Source organism: Peromyscus californicus, unplaced genomic scaffold (genome assembly GCF_007827085.1).
Source record: "Peromyscus californicus insignis strain IS unplaced genomic scaffold, ASM782708v3 Scaffold_13__1_contigs__length_99412109, whole genome shotgun sequence".
NCBI classification, from domain to species: Eukaryota; Metazoa; Chordata; class Mammalia; order Rodentia; family Cricetidae; genus Peromyscus; species Peromyscus californicus.
The window spans coordinates 60,714,175-60,732,517 of NW_026294424.1; the positions used below are offsets into that span (position 1 = coordinate 60,714,175).

Genomic DNA, 18,343 nt, shown 5'->3' on the forward strand with positions numbered 1-18,343 from the left:
GCGCATGGGGGGGTTCGAGGCCGCTTGGCCGTCTTCCTCGCCTTGGTTCGGCCCCTGACTCCCCTGCTCAAGCTTCCCCAGTGCGTCGGGCCATCGCTTTATAGGTGCAGCCTGGGCGGTTCCGCCGGCTGTTTTTTCGGCTCCTTGGGGTGGTGGTTGCTCCTGTGGTCCGCCAAGATGCAGCTGAAGCCGATGGAGATTAATCCCGAGGTAAGCGCAGCTGCTGGGCCGCCATGGGAACGCAGCGCCGGCCTTTAGCTCCGGCCAGATAGCCGAACCAGCTCGCTTTATTATCTTTTCCCCCTTTTTTTGCATTTGCCTTTCAGATGCTGAACAAAGTGAGTGGCATGGTGCGCAGCCTCTGTCCCTCTCCCCTGGGAGCATCGTCGGAGACGCCCAGCCGGCCGCGCCCTGCGCAATGGAGATGGCCGGGCTGGGGCGCCCTGCTGGATGTCTTTTCGGCCCTGAGTTATTTAGGGGTGGGGGTGGGTGGGTGACTGAGAGAGCGATCACAGGGAGGTGGTGGAGGACGCACCCGGACAGGAACAGGAGCGAGCGCGGGGGAACAGCTCTCGAGGGCGTGGCGACTGCCAAGCGGCGGGGACTCAAGTCCGAGGGCTTCGCGGGAGCCACGTGTGGGCCGAGCTTTGTGCTGTGTCACTGCGCGGCGCGGAGGGTGGGACGCCGCGGAGACTCCTCCCAGACTCGGGTGGGGAACCTGTGGCGGGGTGGGGGAGGGGAGCGGGGTGCGGGGGAGGGATGCGCGTGCTGACCCCGCCCCCTAGCAAGGGACCCATCACTCGTCTGGCCCTTTCTTCGGTCTGGCTGCCCTGTCTCATCTCTGCAGGTGTTGGCCAGGCTGGGGGTCGCCGGCCAGTGGCGCTTCGCGGACGTCCTGGGGCTGGAGGAGGAGACTCTGGGCTCCGTGCCATCCCCTGCCTGCGCGCTGCTGCTGCTGTTTCCCCTCACGGCCCAGGTAGGGTGAGGTCCGTGATGGGCGGGTCTCGGATGATGGATGCACAGTGCTCAGGGATGCGCTCTTAACCCACGCTGTCTTTCCCTCCTGTAGAGTAGGGAATGAGGATTCCACCTCCTAGAATGGGAGGTGCCTGCATTTTCGTGGTACCTATTCATTGGCGCTCCCGTCGTTGTAATGGCCATTATTGGCTGTTTGCCTTAAATTTGCAAGAGAAGGAGCCTACTGGTCCCGTCTGTTTTTCCAGTTACCCAGAGAAAGAACTCCTACTCGCTTGGTTCCTTTATTTTTCTGAGCTTTGCTTCCACTTGGGGATGGCTGTGGTTTCCTTGTAAGGTCACTGATTGGTTCTCTCAGACTCCCACCTAGCTGTACATTGAAGAGGGCTTGGCTTGCCCTCTTCAAAAGGTTTTTAAATCAAAAGGTACTCTTCATTTACCACCTCCACCTGCTTTTCTGGTGGATTCGGGTCTCTTCTCTCCACACACACACACCCCCTCCCCAGCAGGCACACTCTTGAACCTGATTTTTAAAGCTGAATCATTGGCGACAGAATCTCTTCAGCAGCTGCCTCTACCTCCCTGACCTTGTAGCTGGATGAAGTGGGTCTTTAGCACAGTCCATGGAAACACGCTTTCATTTTCTGAAACGGTCTTCCATTTTCCAGTGTTTGGGGATGCATGTGACTCAAGAGACTGGGCATCAGCTATAAAAACAATGCAGTAGTCTATGTGTTTTCTTGCAGTGTGTAGAGTCCCCATAAATCATGGCATCATCTGTCCCCTGTTGCTATCAGTGGCCCACACATTTAGGAGGGGATGGAATAGGCAAAACTGGGAGGCATTAGCATGTCTGGCATTACTCTAAATGTTAATTAAATGATGAGGTTAATTAAATACCATTCTAAGGGCAGGTGTTCTAGAACCATCCTCGGCCAAAACTAAGCTCTATGGGAAGGTCTAGGCCTTCCTCCTAGCAAATGGTCTATTAGGAGTTCAACGTGTAGTTTAGAAGATCTCAGTGACATGTTTTATAGCCGAAGCTTTTATTGCAACCACGGCATGTCAGGTTGGCTTCCATGACTGCACCAAAGCCATCTCCTCCACTTGAGCTGTCCCTGGAGCTGTTCTTTCCGGGAGCCATGATGACTTGGAGGTTTTGAGCAGCGCTCAGGCAAGGCCTCTGGGAGGCAGTGCAGCAGCCTGTTTGCTTTCAACTGCTCCCTGGTCTCATTTTGCAAGCTCCAGTGGATCTTTTTAGAGAACATTCCAGCTTGTCTGGCTGCTGTTTTGCCCTTCAGCAGCAGCCCAGTCTGCCCCATAGATTGGGTACCTAGTCTCCATATATAATGGGTAAAACACTGAAAAAATTTTAACGGAAAATGAAACTTGGTTTGACTTCCATCCACCAGCTAATTTAGGAAACATCAGTCCTGACTCAGGTTATGTTGAAAAACCCTTCATGGACATCTTCATTGATTTTTGTGGCAGTGAGATTGTTAGAGAAGTCTCTCCATGCAAGAGCCCAGATAACTAGAGGGTGGCTAGTCTGTTGTACAGTTGTAGCCGATTAGCCTTAAGAGGTGTGAAAACCCTTAACAGTAAATGGGATGCCAGAACATCCTGAGTGGAGTTTCAGCTCATCTTGTGGGACAGACCATCTTTCTCCCGTTCTAGAGCCACAGAGTAAACGCACACTTCATTCTGACTTCCATGAACAGTCAACGCAAGGCTACTAGAATCGGAGCCATGCTGGCTGATGTGCTGTGTGTTCTGCTGGCCGTGGGCCGTAGGCGGTTCCAGAGCGGTAGCACCTCTTTTAACTGGCAAGTCCTAACTTCTTCCGAACTCACTAGTGAGAGGAATACGCAGTCTCCTGAGTCATTGTTCAAGAAGCGGGCAATGACTTGGGGAAATCCTGTTCACACAGCAGAGTCTCTCCAGACAGTTGCTACTGTCCTCTGGTTAGACTGCTGTATTGTGCCTTGACTTCCTCTTACAAGGTGAAAAGGTTTTTAGTTTTGTTTGTTTGTTTGTTTTTTGAAATCATAGTCCGTTTCTTGTATCAATGTCTTTCTAAAACAAAACAAACAGGAAAGGAAGTTCTTGTCCCTTTCAACGGTTAAAGCTTGTTTAAAGACGTCGACTCTCGCACAAATGGAACAGTTACAGAATAGAGACACAGACACCAGCTGGCATTACCACTGAGTGTTGATCAAAGGTTGATTGGGACACCTGTATGAAGTACAGCCATTGTTCTTGTGGAAGGGAGAAAACCCTGAGCAGCGCTCTTCCCGGGTTTCATGCTACCCCATCGCCAGCTAAAGGTTGCCGTGGTGTCTAGACAGCCTTGGGCAGCATCCAAGGCTGTTGCCTGCACTGCAGCATCAGGGTGGAGCCCTCTGGCCTGCTTGGGTGTGGGAGGGAGACAGGCTGGTCTCTGGTCATCCGGCACAGCATCTAGAACCGTGGCCCCTGCTCCTGGTCACGTGTCCCACTGTGCATCTCTTTAGAACTGGTTGGGCTGCCATATGCATTTGCATTTTGAGATGAAAAAAGGAAAAAACCCAAACCACCTTTTCCCTCCATTCACAGCATGAGAACTTCAGGAAAAAGCAAATTGAGGAACTGAAGGGACAGGAGGTTAGCCCTAAAGTGTACTTCATGAAGCAGACCATCGGCAACTCCTGCGGTACCATTGGGCTGATCCACGCAGTGGCCAATAATCAAGACAAGCTGGAATTTGGTACTTGTGGCTTAATCATTTGGTCATCCGCTATTTTTTTTAATTGGTGTGGGTGTATGCCACAGCATGCCTATGGGGGTCAGAGTACCACAGCTTTGTGGACCCTCCCCTGCTACTTGACGTGGTTTTGGGGTGGGGGGACCACACTTGCCATGGAGCTGGTTCTCAGTCACCTGCTATTTAGAATTGAGATGTTGGGCTCAGAGCGTTCACAGTTTAACAGTTACAGTTTATTTCAGCCACGTATAAACATACACACACACATGATGGGACAGGACACGATCTCACTCTGACTGGCTGGCCTGGCTGGCCACGAACTCAAGGTGATCCCCTTGCCTCAGCTTCCTGCTGGGACTTCCAGGTGTGTGCCTCCACACGGATCTTTAGAGGTGTTTAAAGCCTGTTAAGTCACACAGACGTCTCACCCGGATGCCGTCCCATGAATGGCGTTCTGCCGTTTCTCTTTTGAGGGGATGAAACTAATTCTCTAAGTTCGGGCTGCCTCCCCTACACAGTGAGCTTCCTGGGTAGCTAGCTTTTCCTTTTTTTCCTTTCTCTTCTCTCGCAGCGTTGTGGGGGTGTAGGTGAGAAAAGGAACACTTGAGGGCCAGTTGCTTTAAAGGTTCTCATATACACTTTTTTGTTTTGGTTTGGTTTTTCAAGACAGGGTTTCTCTGTGTAGTTTTGGTGCCTGTCCTGGAACTCACTCTGTAGCCCAGGCTGGCCTCGAACTCAGAGATCCGCCTGCCTCTGCCTCCAGAGTGCTGGGATTAAAGGCGTGCGCCACCACTGCCTGGCCACTTTTAAGTTTTAAAATTCTAAGAAATGGTGACAGGCCCTACTGATCCACATTTTCTGGCTATCTACAGCGATTCTGTCTCCTAATGGACAGAGGGCCCAGCACAGCTGAGAGCCGCTGGCACAGGAAGGCGTAGCGATAGGTGGAAACCTTGAAGGATGCAGCTGAGAGCGAAGTCAGGTGGAGGCCTTCCGCCCTCTTCCAGCAGAAGCTGAAGGGAATGTCGGGAAAGAGGTCCGAGCCCTTAAGCTTGTGAGAGGAGCAAGAGCCAGCAAGAAAATGTTAACACTCACGGAGCAGTTACATGTGATTTAGGCCAAGAATCAGCAAAGTTTCTTAAAATGCCAGAGAGTAAATCTTTTAGGCTTTGAGAGCTGTGTGGTCTCGGACCTCTGAAAACCTGCCGTCGCTGTGCTGGAAGCAGATGGGCGTGGCTGGGGTGGATTAAAACTTTATTTATAAAAAAGAAATAATAGTAATTTGCCATCCCCTAATTTTGAATGTCTCCAAAGTGAATATCCTCAGCACTGTTGCTCCTGCAGATCAAATAAAGACCCAGCTACTCAGGATACTGAGGCAGGAGGATCACTTGAGCTTATTCAAGGCCACTGAGAGACCTGTGTCCAAAAAAATGTATAGCTCAGTAGTTCTTTGTCCAGCAGTACAAGGCCCTGGGTTAATCTCACACATGTACACTAACATATAAAATCATTTTCACTAAGATGCATGAATTAAAAAGTACCCTTGTGTACATTTTAAATTAAAATGCTTGCTTGTCCATAAGTACGTAGGTCTAGAAGTTCTTTTTCCAGTATGGATGTGATGAAGCTGGATCAGAAAGCTGTGTCTTTGTCCTTTTTATTTCCTCTGAGAAGCCTTACTTTATCTAGAGTCTGTTCCTGGGGTCAGGCTGATAATGGACTGTTAGAACCATGATAGAGCTAAGGTCCAAGAGTTCATTTGACTCAGCCCTTCTTGTGGAGTTAGAGGATCCCCATCAATTCCAGGTTTTGGTTTTCTTTCTTTATTTGCACAGTGATAGGGATCAAACCCAGGGCTAGGCAAGTACTGTACTATGCAGTCCACCCTCAGCCTCTCCAGATTTTGAGATGATCACCATTAACTGAATTTGTTAAATCTAGAGCTGGCAGTTGAGCTGAGGTCATTTGGAATTGTTCTTGTAGCTGGGTCGGTCTCCTGCCTCCTGTCCTTAGTCCACTGAGCAGTAGCCGTGCTGACACCAAAGGCCGTCGGTCGGCACTGGGCTCTCAGCCAGAGAGCAGGGTCTTCGCATTTCTACGGCCTTTATGCTAATGGTATTCTGTATTCCGTTTGCCTGTCTGAAATAGATATCTGGGTTTTGGGAACTGTTACTAGATTAGAGTGTTATCGTGGCACCATCTGTATATATAATAGACGTTCCATTTGAACTGGGAAGTGGTTCAGAGTTATCCACAGACATAGTAGACGCTGCTTTTAAGGGACTAGGACCCCACAAATACATGATTCAAGCATATGGGCGCTGTAAGGAAGTGGTGAGATTTGAGACATGAGAGGGGCAGGAATTGGGGTGTTGGGGACCAGGTGAAAGAACGTGTGCATCGGAAGTGTGGACCAGTCTGATTGCAGCTGCACGGAGTGGTCGGGAAGCTCTGGGAAAGGGGGGCAGCTTATCCTCGTCCCTGGAGGCTGTGTGTGCATTGAGGTGGTTCATAGGGCCAGCTGTATAAGGGCCTAAGTGGGCAATAAACGTGTGCCCTCTGCCATGGTCTGACCTGTGCTAATGTGTCCTTTTCTTTTTAAGAGGATGGATCAGTCCTGAAACAGTTTCTTTCGGAAACGGAGAAGATGTCCCCTGAAGACAGGGCGAAGTGCTTTGAGAAGAATGAGGTAGAAAGGGCCTCTGTACACCACTCTGAAATCGTTCTGGAGGGCTGCACTGCATGCTAATTAATGGCTTTCTCTCTTCTGCAGGCCATTCAGGCAGCCCATGACTCCGTGGCCCAGGAGGGCCAGTGTCGGGTAAATACCAATGCGAGTACAGGCCTGAGCCAGGCTGCCCCACCCCCACGCCCTCTCTGTTTCCTGTTGGCTATTTATAGGTATCACTTACTGCAATGCAGTGACCACCAAGTGTTGTCCAACAAGGGCAACTGACCCCAGAAAATCCTCCTTTTATAACATCCAGACTTGACCTGTTCCCCTCAGATAGTTTGAGAAATCTACTTGGCAATCAGTGGTCAATTCTGTGATTGGCTTCTAAGAACCTGTAGCACCAAAAAATAAGTAAGCCATAGTGAATGAAGAGACCCTCTGCAAAATTTAACTCAGAAGCCAGGGCCTGCACTGCCACAATTGTGTCTTCTGCCTTCTGAACTTAAGGCAAGCTACTCTTCCCTAGGCCTGATCTCCTTCCCACTGAAAAACATGCAGCGCATAGGCCTGCAGAGCTGCCCCCCCCATTCCAGCATTTCTGCCTTAGTAGGTTCAAATGAAGTATATTCCACTTGGAGAGTGAGAGAATGTTTTTAATAAGTTCATCTGCTACCTCATTAATTTTTTTTCTTGACTCTTTTTTTTTTTTCAGGTAGATGACAAAGTGAATTTTCATTTTATTCTGTTCAACAATGTGGATGGCCACCTCTATGAACTTGGTATGTAGTGCTCCATTTTGGAATCCAGTAGACTATCATGTATTTGTTCAGACTTAATCTGCCTTTACAGCATTGGTGTGTGACTTCCTGGCAGTATGCATGCAGTGATTTATGAAGCCATAACTGTGTGTTCCAATGGGAACATTTAGCCCTCTGTCACACCCAGTTGACCCTCCTCAGGTAACTAAAATACCCAGTGAATGGCTTCAGTGACAGGCCAGTGAGAGGGGTAAATCAGACTGGCACCAGTTGTAGAGATTCATGGTGTTCCCTCACCCCACTCACCTACAGTGCCCCTAATAACATCCATTTCCACAAGAATCAGTGCCTGAATCTGACCTTCTGTAATAGTATAGAAAATGCCTCTGTAAAGTGAATTTGGTAAGATTGTTTGAGACAGGGTCTCTTTACATACGCCTGGCTGTCCTGGAACTCACTACGTAGACCAGGCTGGCCTCAAACTCAGAGATCCGCCTGCCTCTGCCTCCTGAGTGCTGGGATTAAAGGCGTGCGCCACCATCCCTAGGTTGTAAAGTGAATTTGGATCTGTTGGGCATCAGTTCTACTTATGAAAATTAAAAGGAATCTCCATCTTGTAAAATCTACCCCTTTTAGTGGAAAAGACTTGCAGCTGTATCGTCTCAGACTTAGACTCCCCAGGGTAGAGGGACAGGGAAATTGGCAGTCACTAAAAGGCAGTTGGAAACACAGAGCACTCTTTCCTGTAGAGACAGCCTGATGTTGGTTTAGCTAAAACTGGGTGTGCAGTTCCCCATTTGGGTAGCCGGGTCAGGCCCGGGTGATCTCAACTGTAGACTAGAATTGTCAGTGACCGTCTAGGGGCCACTTGAACCTCAGCGCAATCCTGTCGCTTCCAGGGTTTCCCTCGTTGGAATGGTAGCAGCCTTTGGAAGAATGTAAAAATCCTTCTGGGTTGGGCGGCTGCCATATCCTCAAAGTTTGCAGGGAAAGCTGACACCCTGGGCTTCTGTGTTCTAGATGGGCGAATGCCCTTTCCGGTGAACCATGGCACCAGTTCCGAGGACTCTCTGCTGCAGGTAATCCCTGGAATGCGTCTCTGTCTGTTGCAGACACACATCTTTCAGCTACTTCTGTGTATTGTGCTGACATTCAGAATGCCAGCCTCAGTTATGTTGGTTAGTAGCATTCCTTGGGGCTTAAAGATCACGTAAGTCATTCCGTCTGCCTCGCTTTATGGCAGGTGGCTTTAAACAGGATCCTTCCAGAAAGGCCTGACTAATCTGTTTCGTGTGCCACCTTTCGTTAGAATTGGCTCGAAAGCCATCGCCTGGCTTTAGTGTGGGATTAAGGTAGCCATTGTTTGCCTGTCAGGTTACACCATCACTGAAGAGTGGAGTATCAATTTCCTCTACCTTCCCTAGTCCTCCAAGGCTGCTTCTGCGTGTGGGTCAGCCTTGTTGGGTACATATTACAAATTTTGGCTAGGTAAATTATATATATATTTTTTTCTTCCCACATGGTCTGCTGGTATTGGAGAGCAGGGGATTCAGGATCACTTGGCCAGAGAGGTGGCTCTTCAACCATTCAGAGTGTGTACTGCCTTTGCAGAGGACCCAAGTTCAGTTTCCAGTACCAGCATCCAGGCAGCTCACAACTACCCGTGATTCCAGCCTCAGGGGCATCCGCAAGCATGCACAAACCCACACATACATACGCATAACTGAAATAAGGGGCTAGAGAGACAGCTTAGCCGGTCAGTGTGCTGATGCATACTTGCAGAGGATCTGGGTCTGATTCCTAACACCAGGTGGTGGCTCCCAATCATCTATAACTCATTTCCAGGGGCTGTGATACCGTTTTCTTGCCTCATGCAAGTGGTACCTAGATACTCATGCAGGCAAAACTCATGTACTTAAAAAATTAAAAAAAAAAAAAATCTTGAAGATTCCGGAGGACCATGCGCCTCTCCTGTTAGAAGTAACTACTGAAGACTCAGTTCTGAACTGTTCTAGGCTTTTTTGGCCTGAAAACGAGCCTTTAGAATAGAATCGTCATGCTGTTGCAAAGGAATGTCTTATAAAATACAAGACATCGACTTTATTTGTAGTAGCAGCAACAGCTAATCTTCCCTCAGTGCTCGGTGTGCACACAGGTAGGGATCAGCAAAGGTTTTCTGGGAGGAGCCCGATAGGAAGTACTGGGGCTTTGTGTGGCCTGTGTCTCCGTGGGCAAGGGCCCAGTGATGCTTCTGCAGCTCCGAGCTCTTCCAGACAGTCCCTAAACGAACGTGTCTGCCTGTGTCTGCCAAAGGTTTGTTCACCAGATTGGCAAGAGGCTGGGTTGGGCCTGTAGGCTTCAGTTGCTGACTCCTGGACTGGGTGATTCCCTAAGAGAGTTCTACCTCCTGTTGAGTCCCTTCAATGATGCAGGAAGTGAGACTCCTTGCCCCTCCTCTAAGATAAGGATCGGGGCGCATGCTCAAGGTTCTGTGAATTCAACAGTGGAACCCTGGTTCTTGGCCACTGTGATTGAGACCCTTCTTTATAGAGGACCGACTGGGCTCTGGAGCATCAAAGATCTGGTCACCTCCCAGCACTAGTGAACCAAGTTATACCAGACTGAGCACTCCTCAAAAGAACATGGAGTCACTCGTCCTGGGACAGTCTTGAGTTAAAGTGGAGTAGAATCGAGTCCCAGCCCCTGGGTCTTTTTCCATTGCCTCCACCCTTTTAAAGTCGATGAGGGTAAACTGCTCAACTAGGCCTTGGAAACACTTTCTCTTGTGATTTGAAATTCCCGTCTCCAGCAGGTTCTGTTTGTGTATTAATACCATCCCTCCTTTCCAGGACGCGGCCAAGGTCTGCAGAGAATTCACTGAACGCGAGCAGGGAGAGGTCCGCTTCTCCGCAGTGGCCCTGTGCAAAGCCGCCTAAACCGCACCGGAGCAAACCAGCCGCTCCCCTTCCCCCGGGCAGGCCCACGCAGCCCTGCCTTGGACCTGCAGCTTTAGCACTTATAACCACAGCTGTCATCTTACGTTCCACAGCCCCGTCACCTCCACCCTACCCAGGCCACCGGGGAGCTCTGTCACAGCCACGCCCGCGTGAACTTCAGAGGCGAAGCATTTCCCCTCCTGTGTCTCGTACCTTGATATCTATGGCTTTTTTTGGTTTATGTCTGTAAGTGAAGGCTTTGGGTGTGGTTTGTCTGTCCTTAAAAGGAATAGTAAAACTTTTCTGCTGGTAAAAGAGGATCAGCTGGTTTTTATTTTCTCTTTCATGTCCCCACCCCCACCTCCAGTCTCTCAGATTGTTTTGACAAGTGATAGACAGATTTCTTACCTTCCATCTAATGGCAGGTAAGAAAAGTACCACAGAATAGTATTAGTGTTTAATCCAGACTTATTTCTGTGCACTTACAGTCCTATACATACCTGCAGACACTAGTTTTTTTTTAAAAGTTCCTTGTAGGCTAGATGTGGTAACTCAAGCCTGTAATTATAGCACTAGGCTGAAGCAGGAGGATTGCCCCAAGTTTGAGGCTGGCCTGAGGTATGGTGTGAGACTTCGTCTGAAAAAAGATATGAATAGGCAGTTTTAAGAATAATCTCAGTAAAGCCCACAGGAAGTTTTCTGTATTATTGATGTTTTATGTTGGTATCACATTATAATTGATCCTGATAACAAGGTCAGCTGAAGTCCCTAGTCTGAATGTCACCTCTCGGTTCAGGATCGTGTGTGTGTGTGTTAACATGATCTTTTGGACTGTGTCCATTGCTCCAGCCTGCCTTAGTTTTGATGACCTGGATTGTTTTGAGCAGGACTGAAGGAACAGTTTGCAAGTTGCCCCTTGATTTCAGATTTTTTTCCCCCTTGACATTGTGTGTGTGTGTGTGTCAGAGGCACAAATGCCACAGTGAACACGTTGGGACCAGAGGACAGTACATCAGAAGTCCCTTCTGCCATGTTGGAGGCAGGGTCTGGTTACCATTGCTGGGGCTTCCTGTCAACTCTCCTGCCTCCACCTCCCCATCTCACTGCGGGAGTGCCGAGATTACAAATTCACCCCCTTGCATCTGGGTTTTATGTGGGTTCTGGGGAATGGACTCAGCTCATCATAGTTGCTTGGCAGACGCTTCACCCACTGAGTCCTCCCTGGTCCGGAAATGGGTTTGTCTAATGTTTCCTTGATGAATGACCTAGGAGCTTTGGGATTCAAGAGCACAGTGGTTAAGCGCCACTTTCCTGGTGTCACATAAAGAGGACTGTCACCTTGACTCATAGCTTTTCCTCTTGAAATTTGTCACTTGGCTGAGGCTGAGGAAAGTCTCCAGGCAAAGCCCACAGCTGGAGTAGCCTTGAGGTAGACAGATTACAACTTAATTGGAATTCTTAAGGCAGGAAGCTTTGTCTCCTGTCAATCATCTGCATCAGTAGGAACATACTGATGCTATCTCAGTTCTCATATCTGACATACTCCAGTCAACATCAGCATTTTTGCTTTCCAGTAATTCCTTCCTAGGAGCTCTTTTTTAAAAAAATATCCATTCCAAGAAAGACTGAATGTGGACATGAGTTCTGCAGCTGATCTCACAGTTCCTAGACACAGGAATTCTGTAGAGCAGGGCAAGCCTCATGCTGCCTATCCTGACTCCAGAAGAGTCCTGTCCTCTGGGGTCCTCGCTGCCTTCATGTTTTTGGGGTGTATGTCACAGTAAGGTCAACTCAGGTGTTGGTCCTCGCTTTGCGCTTTGTGACAGTCTCTCTTGCTTGCTGCTGTTACTTGAGGCAAGCTGGCCCACAGCATCCGGGAATTGACTGCCTTTGCCTCCCATGTTGCTGTAAGCATGCTGGGATTACAAGCATGTGCTGCTGCGTCTGGCTTCCTGTGGTGGACTGGCTAGTTTTATGTCAACTTGACACAAGCTAAGAGTCCTTTGGGAAGAAGGAAATTCCAGAAATTTCCATCTGAGGAAGTGCCCCCACTAGATTGGTGTGTGGACAAGCCCATGGCACATTTTCTTGACTGATTGATGTGGGAGGGCCCAGCTTTCTGTGGGTGTCACCCCTGGGCTGATGGTCCCGGGATGTATAAATAGCAGGCTGAGCAAATCTGTAACAAGCACTCCTCCATGGCTTCTGTATCAGTTCCTGCCTCCAGGTTCCTGCCTGAGAATTCCTGCCCTGACTTCTTGGGATAATGGACTACAAGCTATAAGATGAAATCAACCCTTCCCTCCTCAAGTTACTTTTGGTCATAACTGTTTTATCACATTAATAGAAACCCTAACTAAGACATGTGGGTTCTGGGGATCTGAATTGCACCCTCGTGCTTGACTGGCAAACACTTTATCCACTGAGCTATCTTAGGCCCCATTTTGTGTTTTGCTTTCCCAGACAGGGTTTCGCTCTGTAGCCCTGGCTGTCCTGGAACTCACTCTGTAGACCAGGCTGGTCCCGAACTCACAGAGATCCACCTGCCTCTGCCCGCCAAGTGCTGGGATTAAAGGCATGTGCCACCACCACTGCCTGGCAAGCCCTGTTATGTTTGGAGACAGGGTCTCCTGTAGCTCAGGCTGGTCTGGAATGGTGTACCTGAGGATGACCTTGGCTCCTGGTCCTCCTGCCTCCACCTCCTTAAGTGCTGAGATTATAGTACCAGCATCTTGTTAATGCTATGCTGAGGGTCAAACCCAGGGCTTCGTTCATGCTGGGCAAGCACCCTGACAAGTCACCGAGTGGCTTCCATAGCTCTTCTTTGGCTTTTAGCTTCCATGATGATAGCACTTTCAAACTTCCTCATTTGGGGGCCAGCAGGATGGTTTAGCGGGTAAAGGCATTTACTGCCAAGCTTGACAACTGATTTTGATTTCCAGGACCCACATGGTGGAAGGAGAGAGCCAACTCCTGCAGGTTGTCCTCTGACCCCCACGTGTACATTGACATGCACGTGCACACGCGAGCACCAAATAGAAAAGGTTTCTTAGTTTTGACCGAAAATAATTACATATTTTCAGGGGATAGTATGATAATTGATGTATGTATGTATATAAGGTGAAATCATCAAATCAGGGCAATTAGCATTTCCATCTTCTTAAACATTTATTGTTTTCTTCTCTTGAAAACCTTCAAACTCCTGTGTAAAATATGTAAGGTGTAAACTGTAGTCACCTTGCCTAACTGAAACACTAGAACGTCTGTGTAACCCCATCCTCCTCTACCATAGCCAATTTACCAACTCCTTCCCTCTAGTGGCCGCTCTCCTCAATTGTCATGAGATCAACTTTGGTTTTAGCTTCCAGCAAGAGCATATAACATTTGTCTGTCTGTCCCTGGCTTACTTCATTTAGCATAATGGGATCCATTCCTCCGCAGGTTGCTATAAACAATAACTTTTATTCTTGTTTGTGGTAAGATAATAGTCTATTGTGTGTACACACATGTACATCTGCTGACATCTTTTGATGTCTGTGAGCCTCCTATTAATGTAAAAACTAAAATACAGCTGTCTTCCTTTCCTTTCCTGTTGCTGTGATAAAATACCCTGACAGAAGCAATTTGAGGGGAGAGGGGGTCACTCGGGCTCACAGATCAAGGGTCATACATCCCATCATGCTGGGGAAAGTCAAGGCAGCTGGAGCTGGACACAGCTGGTCACATCACATCCACAGTCAAGAAACAGAACAGTGAGGGTGTTAGGGCTCAGCTGGTTTCCTGTTTATGCCACCCAGGATCCTCTGCAGGGAATAGACCTGCTCACAGTCAGCATGGTCTTCCTAAATCATTTAACTCAACCAAGATAATCCCCCGCAGGCATGCCCAGAAGGCCATCTCCCAGGTAATTCTAGATGCTGCCAGGCGGACAAAACTAATCCACAAGGACAGTGACTCAAATGATTCCAGCAGCATGGAGTGGAAGCCAGAGGGATGCCTTTTAAATTCTCATTTGAGTTAGGGTCATCAGTTGATGCCAAGTTGATTGAACTTGTCCTTGACTTGGGTTCTGTCTCAGTCACTGAGCAAAGAAATTGTCCCAACCTCATTATTTCATGTTAAAAACACACTGAGAGATCTGGACCAGGGCTAGGATGAAGCTCAAAACCTTGGATTTCATCTTCAGCACCAAAATAATATAAGTAAATCATATTTAAAAACCGGTGAAGATGTATAGGAAGGATTTGGCCTCTAGAAGTTTCCATCTAGTCTCCCTCCAGTCAGTTACACAGTACTGTCCAGGTTGAATTCCATGGAAAGGCAGATCCATCTGAGATGGTGTGACTCAGAGGCCCTCTGCTTGGCATCTTGGATTTGTCAAAGATTTATACATTAGCTGCTAAAATCTCCGTTTAAAACAAATACTCCTGCCGGGCGGTGGTGGCGCACGCCTTTAATCCCAGCACTCGGGAGGCAGAGCCAGGCGGATCTCTGTGAGTTCAAGGCCAGCCTGGTCTCCAAAGCGAGTTCCAGGAAAGGCGCAAAGCTACACAGAGAAACCCTGTCTCGAAAAACCAAAAAAAAAAAAATACTCCTAATATCTAATTGGGTTCCTTGAGATCATAGACTACTCAGATAATCCCTGCGTTGACTAAACACCCGCAGACACGGAGAAATGTTCGCAAAGGAAACCCATAAGACAGCTGGCTGATATGTGCATGCGTATGCCCGTAAAGCCAGGTGAAGTGTTGGCCCTACTCTGTGTACTACACATCTGACTGCATTGTGTGGTCTTGATGTTGTTCCTGTTTCTAAGATGGAAGACTGCCACACGGTGAAGCTCAGGCAGCTTGTCTAAGGTTACTTGTTTGTTAAGTGGCGTTCCTGACATTCAGACCAAAGCAGACAGAAACACACAACAATATTTCCTGGGCACTAATGGGCCTGGCAAAGCTAAGTTTAAGTTTCATGGCCTCACACTTCGATGGATCCTTCCAACATTTTGGCTTGGATGTCCCCGTAAAATTCATCTCTCTCTCTCTCTCTCTCTCTCTCTCTCTCTCTCTCTCTCTCTCTCTCTCTCTCTCTCGTACGTGTGTGTCTTGTTTTGTTTTGTTTTTTAATTTTCTTTTTTTTCTGGATCTCATTATGCATACATCTCTCTATGCAGAGCAGGTTGTCCTCAAACCCACAGAGATCCACTTGCCTTTGACCCCCTAAGTGCTGTGATTAAATACCTATGTCATCATACCCACTCTTGTATCTCTATTATTTATTCTTTATTATTATTTTTTAGATTTATTTACCTTTGAGTGTATGAATGCTTTTGCCTTCATGTCTGCATGCGCATCATATACGGGCCTATTACAACTCCTGGAACAAGTTACCAATGGCTGTGAGATGGGGGCTGGGAACTGAATCCGGGTCCTCAGCAAAAACATCAAGTTCTCTTAACCACTGAGCCATCTCACCACACAGTCTGTCTTTTGTTTTTGTTTATATATATATATATATATATATATATATATATATATATATATATATATATATATATATATATATATTGAGACAGGGTTTCTCTGTGTAGCTCTGGCTGCCCTGGAACTCTCTCTGTAGACCAGGCTGGCCTCGAACTCACAGAGATCCTCCTGGCTCTGCTTCCCCAGTGCTGGGATTAAAGACATGTGCCACCGCTGCCCAGCTTCTATCCTTACTCTTGAAAACACAGTTCTTCCCTGCTTCTGGACATCGATATTGCGATGGACTTAACTTTAGATCTCACTTTCCAAGCTTTCAAGAATGACTACATTATCTTTATAATAAAGTTTTAAGTTCTTCCCCTAGGATTGAGAACCCTTCTCTGAAGGGTTAATTCTACACACACATGCACACACATATATGCAAGCACACACTCATGCACATGGTTGTTAATTCTAGCATGCTTTGAAGTTTCTTCAACTTATAGCTGAAACCTCTTATTTAGTCCCCTGTATCATAAAGGTCGTTTGGTGTATGTGTGGGTGGCATGCATATGTGCGGGAGTGTGTGCTTGTGTGTGTGTGTGTGTGTGTGTGTGTGTGTGTGTGTGTGTGTGCGCGCGCGCGCACATGTGTGTAGGCCAGAAGACAACTTCGGATGTCCTCAGATGCTGTCCACCTCGTTTCTTGAGCCCTATCTGTCAGTGGGACTTGGAGCTGTCCGGTTAAGGGGACACTGAGCTTCAGCACTGGTCTCTGCCCCCCCCCAGCACTGGGATGGCACGTGTGCTCCACCACACTCACCTTTTCACACGATCTAGGGATCAAACCCCACTGACTGATCCACCCACCTCCCAGCCCTTGTACAAGAGCCCTCTTCTGAACAGGCACTGTGATGGAACTGCCTTAGAACTTAATTATTTCATTTTCTCTGAAGCCTCAGCTGATCTGGACCCCACTCAGTTTCCTGCCCACTCTGCCGTGTTAGCGAACGGCCCAGTGGGCTAATTTGGCGAGTTATTTTCTTTTCCTCCTTGAATAGTGTGGTCTTTTGAAATCATTGCTTTACCTGATCGGTTGCTCACCCGGGGTTGGCTTTCACCGGGAGACAAGTGTGGTTTTGCCAGTGCGAGCTCCTTGTATAGTCAGATTGTCTGGTGTCAAGTGTGGCACTTCTCCTCAGTTCTGCAGGATGCGGATGGCAGGGCCTCCCCCTAGCAGTGGTGGACTTAGTACCTGTGGGCATTCTTGAGTAATCATCTCAATGGGACTCAAAACTGTTAAAGTTGAGGGCTGGGCATGGTGGCACACACTGGGAGTCTCAGATGCTATGGAGACTGAGTCAGAGCATCACTTGAGCCAAGGAGTTTGGGGCTAGCCTGAGCAACATAGCTACATCCTGTCTCAAAATAGAAAGGCAACCAGATGGAGGACATTCCCTCCTAGTATAAAATATATGAACAATTTAAGGCATTTGATGGTTTCTTGGTCATGTTCACATTGCCAAGAACAACACCCACACACAACTCACTGAACATGGAGAAGTTGAGCTGATGCCTACATGGAGTCTTCAGCACTATGTTCTAGTCTCTTTGGTGTGGGAAGGTACTCTGCAAGCTACCAAAAGAGCAACATGAACACCAATCCAGCCCCCAAAATCTTTGACCTACAATCCTTCTTGCCTGCATAAAATGCTAGGGCGGGGTTGGGGATTTAGCTCAGTGGTAGAGTGCTTGCCTAGCAAGCGCAAGGCCCTGGGTTCGGTCCTCAGCTCCGGAAAAAAAAAGACAAGAAAAATGCTAGGGCAATGGTGGCACAGACCTGGTGGGAGTAGCTAACCAATGTCTGAATTGACCTAAGGGCCACTCCATGAGAAGGAACCCACACCTGACACTGACTGAGTAACCTGGAACCAAAGACTAGATAGTCCAGAGACCTAGGGTAAAACCAAACACCACTAGTCAAAAACAAACAAGCAAGCAAACAAAAAACACCAATAAAATGACTACCGATGATATATTCCGCTATACTCACAGATCAGAGCCTTATCCAGTCATCATAAGAAAGGCTTTAGCAGCAGACTGGAATAGATGTAGAGATCCACAGCCAGACGTTATGTGGAGAAAGAGTCTAAATTGGAGGTCTCCATCAAATTTAAGGTCTTAAACCTGAATACCCTATTCACATCCAAAGCACACTGAACAGCTCACTCAAAGCTATGCTCATTATGCCCAGTAGGTGGCAGTACAGTATAGTGTCATAGCCAGGCAGCTGCAGCCAGAAAGAGCAGTGAGAGAGAGAGTGTGTGTGTGTGTGTGTGTGTGTGTGTGTGTGTGTGTGTGTGTGTGTGTGTGTCAGCTCCATTTTCCCAAGGTTTTGGGCTGGGTGACTTTGTCCAGATAGATTGTATCCAGCATGAACCCTGTGGATTGAGGATTGTTGTTGGACCATTTATAGTTTTTCCAGGTTTTATTTATTGTATGGTAAAATAGAAATAAATAGTAATAAATTTTAGAAGTCCATTGTACCATGGGGGATGAGGGAGGGGGCTTGGGGAGAGGATCAAGAGAAAGAAAGAATGTATGAAAATGCTGTAACGGGATACATTACTCTGTATGCTGTTTAAAAAGCTAATAAAGTTAGTTATAAATGAACTTTTCCCTCTGCTGACTTTGAGTTTACGGAGTCAATTTTATGGACCAGGAAAGTCTTGCATTTAAATCTGTGTTACCATTGGGAAATAGTGGAATTACCTGTAGAGCATTAAATCGAAAGAT

The 18,343-nt window shown here is 47.8% G+C and overlaps 1 protein-coding gene across 1 annotated transcript; it reads left to right on the forward strand.

The window, feature by feature from the left end:
- The first annotated feature begins 122 nt into the window (after window positions 1-122).
- Uchl1 (ubiquitin C-terminal hydrolase L1) lies at window positions 123-10,409 on the forward strand. The gene is made up of 9 exons (XM_052735041.1): window positions 123-210; window positions 327-338; window positions 848-976; window positions 3,571-3,721; window positions 6,325-6,410; window positions 6,495-6,542; window positions 7,108-7,174; window positions 8,174-8,232; window positions 10,003-10,409. The coding sequence occupies exons 1-9, from the start codon at window positions 178-180 to the stop codon at window positions 10,087-10,089; spliced, it is 672 nt and encodes a 223-aa protein (XP_052591001.1). The 5' UTR covers window positions 123-177; the 3' UTR covers window positions 10,090-10,409.
- The last annotated feature ends 7,934 nt before the right edge of the window (window positions 10,410-18,343 follow it).

What these genes read in the sequence shown, in the direction of transcription:
- Uchl1 (XM_052735041.1), top strand. Translation starts at nt 178, where the DNA reads ATGCAGCTGAAGCCGATGGAGATTAATCCCGAG. An exon ending in AGTGCTTTGAGAAGAATGAG is followed by an intron (nt 6,411 to 6,494) that starts GTAGAAAGGGCC and finishes TCTCTTCTGCAG; the next exon opens with GCCATTCAGGCAGCCCATGA. An exon ending in CCGAGGACTCTCTGCTGCAG is followed by an intron (nt 8,233 to 10,002) that starts GTAATCCCTGGA and finishes CCTCCTTTCCAG; the next exon opens with GACGCGGCCAAGGTCTGCAG.